Genomic DNA, 14,847 nt, shown 5'->3' with positions numbered 1-14,847 from the left:
TTTTAATTTTCTAAAAAAAAAATTTAATTTCATGAAAAATAAAAAATAGTAGAAATCATAAATAAAATTATATCAAAATTTATCAAATAATGAAAATTAATATTTTTTTTAAATGCTATAAACATTTACTTAACGCTTACTTAAATATTAAACATGCATACTTACATATCGAAACATGGGCACAACTCAAAATTACGTTTTGAGAATTTTCAAAATCAAACAATTTTGACCTTGATATATATATATATATATATATATATATATATATATATAAGAAAATTAAAATTGTTTTTTATTCTGGTGGTCCAAAGATAGCTTGTACATAAATAGCAAGTTGTTGAGCGTTCTTTAGTTGCCATTAAGGCAATGGAAAAGTGAGCTTTCTGCTAAGGATTCATGCATAAAATACACAATTCAATTGAGATATAATGTTAGTGTGACTTTGTCTAACAATTGGATTAACACTTTGATAAGATCAAATAATCGAGGCATATAATCAATAGTTTTTCCTTTGAAAATGTGGTTTAATTGGTTGGTTTGTGTTATATTATGCTTTCTTCATTCTCTATTATATTTATAAAAATATGATTAATATTTTAGATATGATGATATTATAAATATCAAAAAGATAAAAATATATTTAATTATAAAGATGAAGATAATAATTTTAAAACAAATCTAGATGCATATATACCTCTTTTATTTTTATTATTCTAAAATGATCATTTATGGTTACCTAAATGCTCAAAGTTGTGTGAAAATGGATATATCTTGTACTTCCATATCTTTTTTTTTTTTTTAGATTAACGTGGGTGTCCGGGCCAGCTTGCGCGCACCACGACTAATCCCACGGGCCCTGAAGTTAACGACCATGTAAGCCTCTAGTGGCCATCATATGAGCAACTAAGGACTCGAACCTGAGACCATAAAGGAAACAAATCCCTTAGTCCCAAGTTTTTACCACTTAACCACTACCTAGATGATTACTTCCATATCTTAATGAGTTTGGTTATAGATAGTGACTCCCATGCCACATAGCCAAAGCTAATTATTTGATGTCACTTTGTTACGCAGCCATTTCCATGGGAATATATTTTAGGTCAAGGGAGGATCATGTTGCTCATACATAACAAATTAAATTTATCATGTTTGTTTTTATATTTAAAATATATTTAAAAAAATTAATTTTTTTATTTTTTATTTTTTATTTTAAATTAATATTTTTTTGATGTTTTAAATTATTTTGATGTGCTAATATCAAAAATAATTTTTTAAAAAAAACATAATTTTAATATATTTATAAATAAAAAATATTTTAAAAAATAATCGATATCAAATTATCAAATAAACTAAAAAAAATTATTTATTTATTTTATCGAGGTTGTTTGTTGTTTGTTTGTGGATCCATGTGATTCTTAATAAATTAGCCAAGTAAATTTATTTTTATATCTTAATTTTTTTAATCTTTTATTTTGTTATTGTTTTTATTTATTTTATCCTGGAATAAGAACGAAATGCAACCAATGATTTTTAAGAACAAGTGAGGCTACTATATCTTATTAAATCTTTTATAGTAGTAATAATAATAATAATAATAATAGATGGTGAAATAAAAAGAGAAAATCATTCTCCTTTGACTCGGTTGAGGGGAGGTCACAATGTACATCACAGATCCTCCCTTGTAAAAGGAGAAAAATCTGAAAAAAATAAAATCTTCTTATCCAAAATTAGCGACACCATTGAGAAACTTCATGACTAATTAATTATTAATATTTACTCAATAATTTCCTAAAATAAAAAAAAAATATCCAGACAGATGATAAGTCCTTCTGCAATTGGTCGTAATAATCTTTATTAAAGATAATAAATAATAATAATAATAATAATAATAATTAATTTAAGTCAAATCAATCTATTTGACTCCTGACCTCAACTTGCCCCATATTAACTTTGGGTTTAAAAATTAGGAAGAGTAATAATAGTAATAATAATAATAAGAAGAATAATACAGAGGCAAGCCGTACATGTGAGCAGCGATACAGCGCGCCAGCCTCCACCCTTTGTACTATAAAAAAACCTTCCTATCCCTCCGCTCGTCCGCTCAAGCCTCTCCTCCTCCCTCGTATCAATATCTTCACCCTTTTCGCCGGGCTTCAATACACGAGGTCCGCCGGCGTCCAGCCAAATCCGACGTCAGCATGGACACACATGCCGGCGAACCCACCCTGAAACCATACCATCGTCACCACCATGATCATCATGATTTACAGCCTCCGACGTCTGTAAAGGCATCGGATGCACTCCCATTACCTCTTTACTTAACAAATGGTTTGTTCTTCGGGCTGTTTTTCTCTGTAGCCTACTTCCTTCTCCATCGTTGGCGCGAAAAGATCCGGAACTCCACTCCCCTTCATATCATCACTTTCCCTGAAATCGCTGGGATAGTATGTTTGGCTGCTTCGTTTATTTATCTTCTTGGTTTCTTTGGGATTGGAGTTGTTCAATCTTTTATCTCTCGAGGGTCCAATGATTCTTGGGATGTTGAGGAAGATAATAATGTTATGATCAAGAAAAATGGTGGCGGTTGCACTCCTGCAGAATCACTTGCATGCACTCTTGCCCCTGTTTCGAGGGAAAGAGTTGTTGCACCAACGATTCAAGAACCATTTTTATCAGATGACGACGAGGAGGTTATCAAAGGAGTGGTATCTGGGACTATTCCTTCGTATTCTCTTGAATCAAAGCTTGGAGATTGCAAAAGGGCAGCTGCTATTCGGCGTGAAGCGCTTCAGAGGATGACAGGGAGGTCTATGGAGGGATTGCCATTAGAAGGTTTTGATTATGAGTCAATATTGGGGCAGTGCTGTGAGATGCCCGTTGGGTTTGTGCAGATTCCTGTGGGAATTGCTGGGCCATTGTTGCTTAATGGGACGGAGTATATGGTCCCAATGGCTACGACTGAGGGGTGCTTGGTGGCCTCTACAAATAGAGGGTGCAAGGCTATTTATATATCGGGTGGAGCTAGTTCTATGTTGCTTAAAGATGCCATGACTAGAGCTCCTGTTGTCAGGTTGGGGACTGCAAAAAGGGCTGCTGAGTTGAAGTTCTTTGTTGAGGATCCTGCTAATTTCGACACTCTTTCTGTTGCTTTCAACAGGTTCTTGATTTTCTCCTCTTTTTCCTTTCTTTTTTTTTAAGAAAGCAGATATTAGACTAATTAATCGATCTTCCTTTTTCAAATTTAATCCTTCTTTTTAGTCTTCTTTGGCCTACAATGATTTATTTCTTGATTTCTTGAAATTGGAAATTGTCCATTTCCAAGGCTATCCAGTCAAAGAGCTAGAAAGTTGGTACCATATGATTTTGGATACTGCCAAAGTCGGTTTGATTTGGTTTTGCTTTTTTAAAGAGTGTCTTGGCAGAACTTTCCTTGCTCTTTTGGCAATATTTTGTTGGTGAATGGAAACTTATTGATGGCGATGGGTTCTAATTTTCTTCATTAGTATTTTGCATGGGTTAACCATTATCCGCTTATTTTATATTTATCTACTACAACAAGTTTTGCTTTTCGAATGCTCTTGTCTCTGTCGGGAAGATTTTTATATTCCAGAAGGAAAATTATGGTTGAATTTTGTATTTCACACGGGCACAGATACTTGACGTGGTGGATGATATGCAGGTCAAGCAGATTTGGAAGGCTACAAAACATTAAATGTGCAGTGGCAGGAAAGAATTTGTACATGAGGTTTAGTTGCAGCACAGGTGATGCTATGGGAATGAACATGGTCTCCAAAGGAGTCCAAAATGTTCTTGATTATCTTCAAACAGATTTTCCTGACATGGACATCATTGGCATCTCTGGTAAACCCTCCGTGCTGCTTAGTTTCCATTTTTGGATTCATTATCGGGTGATGTATACAGTTAATGATTCGGTATTTTCAATCTGTGTTTTGAGTTCCTCAGGCAACTTCTGTTCAGACAAGAAACCTGCAGCTGTAAATTGGATTGAAGGGCGTGGAAAGTCAGTTGTATGTGAGGCAATCATAAAGGAAGAGGTGGTTCAGAAGGTACTGAAGACCAATATAGATACCTTGGTGGAGCTTAACATGCTTAAGAACCTTGCAGGTTCAGCTATGGCTGGTGCTCTTGGTGGGTTTAATGCCCATGCCAGCAATATTGTCACTGCAGTCTATATAGCTACAGGACAGGATCCTGCTCAGAATGTTGAGAGCTCTCACTGCATTACCATGATGGAAGCTGTTAATAATGGAAAGGACCTTCATATCTCAGTCACCATGCCTTCCATTGAGGTAAAATGCCTAGCTAATTAGCCCATTTCCAACCTTTTGGTCTTTTGATTCAATATTCAACTCAAGTTTCGGGTTGACTCGGTAGGATGTCTAGATTTAACCGATCCAATTATAAGCCGGAGTTTTTTTTTATTTGAAACACGGCCAAGGCCTGTGTCAACTTGCTGGACTGGACCGGGTTTCATAACAATTATAAGAACCTTATTTTAGCTCATCAAGGTACCCCTTGTAACTTGAAGAAGAAGGCCATGAGAGAGGAAGGCCATGTGTAAATTAATAGTCATGCAATCAGAAAACCGTGTTATAATTTGAGTTCTGGCATCAAGAGCAAAACTCTTAACTCTGTCTTTTTTTTTTATGCATCTACTATTTGGTTCAGGTGGGCACAGTTGGAGGTGGCACCCAACTAGCATCTCAGTCAGCTTGCTTGAACCTGCTTGGAGTAAAGGGTGCAAGCAAAGATTCTCCAGGATCAAACTCAAGACTCCTGGCTGCTATCGTTGCTGGTTCTGTTTTGGCAGGAGAGCTGTCCCTCATGTCTGCAATTGCAGCTGGTCAGCTTGTAAAGAGCCACATGAAATACAACAGATCAAGCAAAGATGTGTCAAAGATAGCTTCCTAAAATATTTTAATTGACAAGATATCTTACAATGAAGAAGCAAAAATATATCTTCAGTAAGAAAGTGGGAAATATAAAAAATCTAGAAAATTGCTGGCGAGTGTGTTGAGGGGACAAACAAGTAGATGGCCATGTGGAGCAACTAGTTAATAAACAAGGCCAGTTCACATGGCTGGAATCATGTGACTCTGGTAGGTCTCTTTCCAAGATTTACCAGGATGCTTCCATTTATGAGTTTTTTTAAAGGGATAGTGGACCCATGATCTGTTGTTTTCACCTGTCCCTTGCATGATATGCCAATTGTCGAGGCTCTCTGGGCCAAACTGTGGTCTCCTAAAGTTAATCTTTCTTGTTAATTGTACTTTGGATCTGGATTAACTTCAGGTGAGAGCATCTCTTAATGAGATTTAGATCTGTTTCAATTGCCTGTTGTCTGTATTACAACTTTGCATTTCACTGTTATCAGGCTAAGCACATGATCAGGAAATCAGCCCTAGCTGGTCCAAAAACCCTTGATTGTCTATGTTCTTAGCACTCTGATCACTAATTTTAAACCTAAAATAATCCCATCAGGGAGATTTCTTTTTTGATCAAATTGCATCACTTGCATTCCCTTCAAAAACTAACAATTTGCACCGACAAGCTGGTGAGTTTGGCTTTGGTGCTAGGCATCATCGATTTGGTGGCGCTGCCTACTATGGTCTGTAGAATGCTTTGATATAAATTTCAGCTTCATGTCTAACATCCAGGAGAGAAATTATGCTCGTTTTCATTGTAAAACTTGTTTAACAAGTCCGGATTACTTCTTATACTTAATTTTGTCTATCTAACCTATAAATATATCCCTTAGATGTTCCACGCAATTCATCATCATCATCCAAGATCTCATGTATCATAAATTGAGACATTATATATATATATAATCAACAAGAGGATTGCAAGGTTGACATTTATGAGATGGGGCGTGTGTTAGGCAACTCACCCGCTGGGATGAAGCCGATAGGCAGCATCTTCTGGATGTTCTAAAGTGTTGTAATAATTATTTTTTAAAATATTTTTTTTGTTTAAAAATATATTAAAATATATTTTTTTATTTTTTTAAAAAAATATTTTTAATATTATGACATTAAAATGATAAAAAAATCAAAAAAACTATTAATTTAAAAAAAAAATTAATCATTTTTAAAAATAATTTTAAAACCCAACACTAAAATACTTATGAACTAAAAGGACTAATCAGTGGCAGGACGTTACAGGCGCTTACCAGGCTGGGCTTTCAAAAATGACGGAAGAAAAAGTATAAATTTTAGGCTACGCCGTCTGTGGGAATCGAACCCACGACCACATGGATAAAAGCCATGCGCTCTACCAGCTGAGCTAAGACGGCTTGCTTATGCTTGCAGGAGAATGTATTTATGTATACCTTTTGAATGAAGGAGCATTCAACCCCTGTATATTTGTTGGTGTTGCTTATGCTTGCAGGAGAATGTATTTATCTATTTCTTGGTGGGAAATTACATTTCAGACCCTGTTGGTTCAGGAAAGCAACACATTGTCCTCTAAAATACCCAATGTCAAATCTTGAGCTTCCAGAAGTTTCGGTGTGATTATTATAGGCCAATTTTGTAATTGTCTTTTGAATTTTAGAAAATTTATTATCGCATGTATGAGAGCTTGGGAAAAGTTGACAGGTGAAAGCAAATGGGAGAAAAAATGGGCACTACTCCTCTAGGCTTCTTGAGCTATCTGCTGGCTCCTTGGGGCTAGATTGGAACTCTTTCAAAACTACAGAGCTGACACTACAAAATCTTCAACTCCAAGGGTCAACGAGGAAAATTTCTGAATCTATGGAGGCTAAAATATAGCTTACCCTGTGTTTAACTACTTCAGTCACAGTTTACAGCAAAAGGATAATGAGAGAAATCATCTTCTTCAATCTGAGATCTTCAAAACCTAAAGTTGATCATAATATTGTAAGGATTTTTGACTACCTTGATGTTAATGGCTATCAGTTCTTCACTTGCTATACAATACATGCTGCAGTGTGCACGGTTTAAACCTCTAACAATCTATAATGACGAGGTCTTGTTGCTTGCGTTTTGCATGTCAGCCCACTAGAAAAGATGGCATCCACTCCAGAACCAAGTCCCCTGACCTGAGCCTAGTTTCATTGCAAGCTTGTTTGGAAATTGAACGGTCAAGCATAACCTTCCTAATTGCCCGGGTCAAGGTCAAGATCAAACTCGGATGAGAACTGAACAGTAGAGATTTTAAAAAGAAAAAATTATCTAAAATAATATCGTTTTAATATTATTTTTTTTCTTTTGAAAAAACAAATCGATGCAAACCCACAACATGGCCAGGATATGATAACTATGATTCCAACAATATTATGTTTTTAGTTCAAAAGGGGGAAACTCTCGTCCATCGAAGTGAAGTCATTCAGTGTCAGTGATGACAAACAGACGGCCTCAGCAAAGCATCATTTGGAAGCTTTGATCGGCCTAATTCCAACTGGAGCACCATGTATCAGGACACAAGCTACCCAAATAAGTTCACAGCAGACGGAAGAAAAGGTGGAAACATAAATTATGTCCAACAAATTCCACTTGCAAATCGAGTCATGAAGGGAGTGATAATATTGCGCTAATGTTGTATACATATTACGATGCAATCATAGTCTGCAGCACATCTGGGAAACTCTGTTATTCAGATTCCCGAGTACCCTTTTCATATCCTAGATAGTCAATCACTTTTGCCCTCCTGGGATCCAATCTCTTGCAAGTAATGCTCTGCATCTAGCGCTGCCATGCAGCCTGCATTAAAATGAAACAACAGATTTTAAGCCAATCAGAATGCGAACACAAAGAAACAAAGCTACTCCTTGAAGGTACTCTTGCTCAGTCAAAATTAACCAAGTATGGTCCAAAAGGGAACATCAATGCAAGAAAAGCAGATGTCAGTTTAACCCTCAAGGTGAATGTGCTTCCAACTCTAACATAGGTGTTCTGTACACTCCAAGCAAAATCCATTGCACTAACAGTTTTATTCACCACAAGGAGCTCTCACTAGGAGCTTTCCCTGTTGAAAAACACGTTTTTGAGAAGTTATTTATGAGCCTAACTATCCATACAGACCTAATATTGTAAATACTGGGTCCTAGACAAACTGTGGTGCAAGCAGTTATCGGAAAGATTTCTATATTTTGATATCTTATTTGTTGTCGGAAAGATTTCTATATTTTGGTTGGACAAGGTGTACAGGGTTTGCCCTTATGCACTAACTCTGTGTGTTTGGTATTGTAACGCAATATATATTAAAATATATTTTAATATTTTTAATATTTGCACATCAAAATTATTGAAAAAGCTAAATTTAATATTTTTTTCAAGTCAAACACAACTTTAGAATGCAATCAAATACAATTTTAACCACGATGAAAAACCACCTCTATGAGGAGTAGAGGTTATCCTTATCTTATTTGAGTACAAAACATTTAACTTGAACTGGCACATGTCAATCCATCAAACAACAATTCTCTTTCAGACTTCAGTTTATCTCTCACAATCAAATCGTGTATTATGTACAATAAAATCTCCACAGGGATCTGCTTAGTTTATGCACATAATAGTAGTTTCTATTTACTACCAAATAGAAATGCTATGTTGCCCGTAACAGACAATGTAGGTAGGTTCAACACACAAATGAAGGGATGATATTTGAAACGTGATCCAAATGCTAGGTATGTGGAGCACTTGCAAAAGTAATTTTATTAAAATATTTTTTATAAGATTTTCATTCATTCTTTGCATCAAGCTGAAACCACTACAATACCAGAGAACACACCATTATGCAACTATTAGAGTGTCCTTCTACCTAAAAGTTGACAGTCTTGCTTCCAAACAAGTCAGGTTACTAATACTTGATTCTTATTCCATCAGCAACCAAAGACAGAAAACCACTTCACAGCCCAACTCCAGTAACAATTGATTTCTTAGCATAGTTCCTGTTACACTCCATTTCCTCTTACAAAGAACACTCTTTGCATGAGATTTCTTTGAATTTTAAGAACCCTTGGTCCGAGCCTCAATGTCAGCTAAAGAGTAACTTATTTATGAACCAGACAAGCAGGTAAAAGTACATTGTTTTCTTCAAATTGGTTCAGGAAGAGAGGGATTTATAAGAGAGGCTTTGGCATGTAATATCAAACAAGACCAATCTGACAGCATTAATCACATATTAAGCATCCTTTATAAACCTCTGTCAACAGTTCAGGGTTAGAGTTATATTGGGAGTTTTATGTCTGCCATTTGGAACTCACTCTATTTCAGCAAGATCAATCAAATTGTTCACATTTTCAAGACTAGTTAACCTCAATCTCACTGTCTCCGGGATGGTTTATCAATTGAACAGCATGAGTAGGTGTGGACAAATTGTGTTCTTGACATTGGTAAAGCCTACAACTTATACAAAGAGGCTTTGATATGATAGCATCAAGTACAGTGGTAGCTACTTTCATAGACAGAGGAGGGTAGCAGCCTCCCCAAGGATTTTCAATTTTTTACCATGTATGCATTTAAGTCTTTGAATTTTTTAAATCATGCAATTCAGTCCTTCCATCTCAAAATTTGCTTGCAATTGAATACTTGATTTCAAATTTTTCCTCTTTTTTTAAGGCTAAATGTCTCTCTATGTGTATATATAGATATATAACGAACATGTTAGTTTGAAGCAATAAAACACACAATTTTCAAAATGGTGCTTCCTTTCCCAATTAATTTACAAGTATTATTTGTACACTCATTATACTAGACAATCAAAATTACAACAAAAATTGAAAATTTAAACTAATTGTTCTTTCTTTCTTTTTTTCATTTTTGATGGAATCAAATCTATTATCGAAACTTAATATGAATGGAATTGTGTGCTAACACAAGCTTTACACTATACTTTCAGTCATGTTATTGCGTCCCCTGAAATCTTGTTCAGGATCCGCCATTGATCGAGTAGGGCCAGACAACTAACAAGATTCAACATCTAATACCAATCATGACACTGACGGTGCATTTATTACCCTTTCCTGAAGGATTCAGGATCATAACTTACACTCTGAGGTTTATGCCTGCCCTTCAAACTATTAATCAAAACATTCATTTTGATAGTGCAGAGAAATCATTATATGCGAGGTTTATGCCTGCCCTTTAAACTATTAATTAAAACAATCATGTTGATGGTGCCGAGAAAAAATCATATACGAGTCCTAAAAAACAAACAATAAAATTAATCATAGAACATAAAAATGCAGGTAAATGAAACAAACCAGTGCCAGCAGCAGTAATAGCCTGTCTGTACTTCTTATCCTGAACATCACCAGCAGCAAAAACCCCACGAACACTAGTCTTTGTAGTCCCCGGTTTAGTCACAACATACCCATCAGAATCCAACTCCAACTGCCCGTCCAAAAACCTAGTAGCAGGCTCGTGTCCAATAGCAAAAAACAACCCATTAACCTTCAAATCCGAAACCTCCCCAGTAACCACATTCTTCACTTTAAGCCCGCCTACAACCCTCTCTCCATAAGCCTCCTCCACTACAGAATTCCAAATGACCTCGATCTTCGGATTCGACAATGCCCTACTTTGCATTATCTTAGAAGCCCTAAACGTATCCCTCCTGTGGATAATATAAACCTTAGATCCATACTTAGTCAAGAAATTCGCTTCTTCCATTGCGGAATCCCCTCCTCCAATCACAGCCAATGGCTTCTCCCTAAAAATAGGCGCAGCCCCATCACACACCGCGCAAGCCGAAATTCCTCTATTCCAAAACGTTTCCGACCCTGCAAAACTCAGCTTCTTCGCCACCGCCCCGGTAGCAACAATAACCGAATCAGCAACGACACGTTTAGAATCAGTGAAAACCTCAAATGGGGTTTTCAAAAAATTCACTTTAGTAACCGTTTCAGTAAAGATTTGGGTCCCAAAACGAGCGGATTGAGCCCGGAACTTCTCGGTCAGATCACCCCCCATTATTCCTTCAGGAAAACCAGGAAAGTTTTCCACGTCAGTTGTGGTCGTAAGCTGGCCGCCGGCGGCGATATCATTTGCCATCCAACCTTCAAACAAGATGGGTTTTAGCTCAGCTCGAGAGGCATAGATCGCTGCAGTGTGTGCCGCGGGTCCGCTTCCGATTATGCAGACACGGGTCTTGAGCTCTTCCATGGCGGTGAAGGTTGCGGTGGTTATTTTAGGAGTGGACGTGGTGGAGAAGGAAGCGACGACGATGGACGTGGTGGCTATGCCTACGAAACTGCGGGCTTTAAAGAGGAGGGATTTTAGTCTGCTGGATGTTTGATTCATTCCTCTTTAAGGGATTTTGCTTTTTTTTCATTTATTTATTTTTGTATTTTTCCTTTTATCTCCTTGGTGTCTCTTAGGGTTTTACATCCAAAGAACGATTTATTTTTTTTCATTCCTCTTTAAGGGATTTTGCTTTTTTTTCATTTATTTATTTTTGTATTTTTCCTTTTATCTCCTTGGTGTCTCTTAGGGTTTTACATCCAAAGAACGAGGATTTGGGGCTCTTTCCTGCTACTGTTGCCACCATTTTAATAAAAGAAGAACAAACAACTATTGGGTCACCTATCAAGATACATTTAAATTATATTTTAATTGATTAACGAATTTTCGTGATTCGAAGAGTCATGGTTTTTCCGTAAATTGATTTTTATTTTTTTATTTTTTTTTGTCCAAACAAACGCCTCCAGGGTCAACCGTCAAGGCACGGACGCCACTTCAAAAACTGGATTGAATGGTCAGCCATTTCAGGGCTACCCAAGATCGGCCCATTATCATCGGGTCCATGATGAGAAGCCCAGCCCATACATGAAGTGACCGGTAGCCCATAGTCATCATTGGTCATCATAGAGATTCCCTCCTCCTTTTTAAGTAAATAATTAAGGGATTAATAACATCATAATTAAAGCTTTAACTTGCTAACTTTTTAGAAAGTCCAAAGCACAGGGGCACCAAGTCCTAAATTTCAACAAAAAAGCTTTGCCTTCTGTCAAGAACATAACCATGTTTAGTCAAATAATGGCGATGTGTTAGGTGCTAATTATACAAACTTTGATTAAATTCTTCCTTTCATACCTACCATGAATATTCTTCCCTAGATTGCCACCCGACCGATATATATTATCACTTGATAATACTCTATTAGTGTGTTTGGTATTATATAGCATCATATTTTTTAAAAAAATAATATTATATTAAAGTAATTTTTTCAAGTTTTATTTTAGTTTTTACATTAATATTTTAAAATCATCAAAAAATACTAAAAAAATCAATTTAATATTTACATATGTAAGAACACAATGTGGATGGCCACTGTTGTTCAATTGTGAGAAAATTGAAGACCATGTATAATTTTTTTAATTTTTTTGAATTGTTTTTAATATATTAACTTTAAAAATAATTTTAAAAAAACAAAAAATATTACTTTAATATATTCCGAGTAGAAAATACTTTTTGAAACAATAGCTACCGGAATTCTAAATATCCTAAATATTTTTCGATAATATACAAGAAAAATGAATGAATTAAACTAGTACCTGGTTTAGCAAGTACTTTTCTCGTTAATTTCTCCAAACTTGTCTAGCTTCTGCTACAGAAAAATTCATGGCAACCCAAGATTCTGGATTATATATACACAAGGCGAGGAGGGGAATAGTTTCAACTTTCAAGCACTCTTGAAGAGGCAAAACAAGAAGAGCAAAAAAATCTGAATCTAACACAGCAAAAGGCACAAGTGAATGACGCGAAAAACACTATGATTTTTTATACAAGAACATACAGTGGATATGTATAATTATCTTGGGCTGACTTGTTTTTGTTCCACAGAAATGGATGACCTCTTAATGAACTCCAAGCAATCTGCAATGGCTTCAGAGTAGAAAGAATTTGATCTTCCAAACGATCTGAAACTGTAGCGTGCATCACCTTTTTCCATGTAGTGGCAGCTGGTTGCATCCATCACCAATACCCTCTTGCTGCTACCACATCTTTTGATGCCACTATCCCTGCCCATCCCTCTCTTCAGATACTGCACTGCTTGTCCATAAGAAGATCTCCATCTACTCAAGAACCTGAACAAGTAGAAAAATCTTGCTCTGAATCTCTGAACTGAAAATCTTCTGGGATACTTCAGCCTGAAACCTCTTGTGCTGCTGGCTCCGTGGTGGTGGTGGTGGTGGTGAAGACGACCTCTCTTCCCAACTTCGGTGTCTGCCATATGACCCCTTCTCTGATGCTAATGCAGGAAAATTAAAACTGATGCCTAAGTTTCTTATATAAATTAGGTTGAAGGAGGACTTTTTGGAAGGTGAGTTGTAATGATGAGATACGAAGGGACTTAGAAAATGGTGGGTTTTTTGTGTTGTGGCTTTTGGACGGTCTAATGGGAGAGATTTATGCATTTACAACGTGGATATGATCATATGTGTCTTAAAATATTATTTTTTCAAATTCGTCAGCAAATTATACATTATATTATATGTCAATTAAGATTAAAATCTTTTTTTTTTGAACATTTTAAATATAAAATAAAACTCCCTAAATTATGAAAAATTCCATGGTGTTGAGTTATAACTATGAACATTTATATTATAAAAAGCTTTATGAGATATAACTTAAATGATTATAATTTTGCTTGTTAAAGATTTTAGAGCATTAAAGTTTTACATGTTTGTTAACTTTATAATTTGTAAAATTGATAAAAGTACATGGAATGGAAGCTAACCTGAATATTTATATTAATCTAAAATAATATTTATATTATAAAAAATATATATAGATAAAAAAACACAAAAGCATAACTTTAATGGTAAAGAAATTACTCTTATTTGTTTTAATAGATTTTTATATAATTTGTTTTCTCTCTTACCCATGTATATCTCTATCCTAAATTTGAAGTATTTATAATTATAATGTAAATATTATATATTTTTAATTCATCAGCAAATTATATACTGGTATTAATTTATATATCAATTAAGATTAAAATCTTGTTTTGAATATTTTAAATATAAAATAAAATTTTCTAATTTATAAGAAATTTCACGGTGTTAAGTTATAACTATCAATATTTATTCTATAAAAAATTTTATAGGGTGTAAATTAACTAGTCAGATTTTAATTTTGTTCTCGAGAGATTATCAATTCGAATACTACAAACCTTAAAATTATTAGAGATTTATATAATCATTAATTTTATAATTTATAAAATTAATTAAGATATATATAAACTGGACTGAATATTCATATTAATCAATAATTATATAATTTTAATAGGTTGTTATATAATTTTTTTTCTCTCGTGCCCATGTATATCTCCATCCTAAATTTAAAGTATTTATAATTATAGTTTAAACATTATATTCTTTTTTTCTAACTCCCTAGACTGAAAAAATAATTAAAAAATAATAATAATAATTTAAGTATGATATGATTAGCATGGTAGGGCCAAGGGAAGAAAGAAAGAAGGAAAAGAAGACGGAAGTGTCCCCTTTCAAATTAGTAGGTGCCAAAAGCACAGCCTTACATCGATGCGATATTAAAAAAAAGGGCATCAATGAGTGAAATCCGGAGAGAGCAGCTCGCGATTGCGGGAGACAGAACACTGCTTGCCGATAACCTTCTTGATTTTCTTATGCAGGAAATTTGTTAGTCTAACAAAGTTTGACTTGTCAGATGTTCTTCTTTTGTGCTTCCAATTGTATTTTAATATTTATTATATAATAATATAAATTACTGCTTTTTTCAATGCTTTCATTTTAACATGCTGGTCTTCAAAATAAATTAATATATATATTTTTAATTAAAAAAATATACTCTTAAAGAGCAATTTGACTACCCTTTA

General features: G+C 34.9%; 2 protein-coding genes and 1 non-coding gene across 3 annotated transcripts; 1 reads left to right on the top strand and 2 right to left on the bottom strand.

Annotated features, from left to right (window-relative positions):
* Positions 1-2,111: 2,111 nt before the first annotated feature.
* Positions 2,112-5,356, top strand: LOC105135092 (3-hydroxy-3-methylglutaryl-coenzyme A reductase 1-like). Its single transcript, XM_011039799.1, has 4 exons — positions 2,112-3,157; positions 3,680-3,861; positions 3,964-4,310; positions 4,690-5,356. The coding sequence occupies exons 1-4, from the start codon at positions 2,199-2,201 to the stop codon at positions 4,930-4,932; spliced, it is 1,731 nt and encodes a 576-aa protein (XP_011038101.1). The 5' UTR covers positions 2,112-2,198; the 3' UTR covers positions 4,933-5,356.
* Positions 5,357-6,243: 887 nt separating this feature from the next.
* TRNAK-UUU (transfer RNA lysine (anticodon UUU)) lies at positions 6,244-6,316 on the bottom strand. Its single transcript has one exon. It is a non-coding gene; the product is annotated as a tRNA-Lys (tRNA).
* Positions 6,317-7,384: 1,068 nt separating this feature from the next.
* On the bottom strand, positions 7,385-11,367 carry LOC105135090 (thioredoxin reductase NTRB-like). Its single transcript, XM_011039795.1, has 2 exons — positions 10,250-11,367; positions 7,385-7,745 (listed from the first exon to the last, which is right to left on the bottom strand). The coding sequence occupies exons 1-2, from the start codon at positions 11,286-11,288 to the stop codon at positions 7,675-7,677; spliced, it is 1,110 nt and encodes a 369-aa protein (XP_011038097.1). The 5' UTR covers positions 11,289-11,367; the 3' UTR covers positions 7,385-7,674.
* Between the last annotated feature and the right edge of the window lie 3,480 nt (positions 11,368-14,847).

The sequence above is a fragment of the Populus euphratica genome, unplaced genomic scaffold (assembly GCF_000495115.2).
Source record: "Populus euphratica unplaced genomic scaffold, PopEup_1.0 scaffold172.1, whole genome shotgun sequence".
Lineage (NCBI taxonomy): Eukaryota > Viridiplantae > Streptophyta > Magnoliopsida > Malpighiales > Salicaceae > Populus > Populus euphratica.
This window is presented reverse-complemented; position numbering and strand designations above follow the sequence as displayed.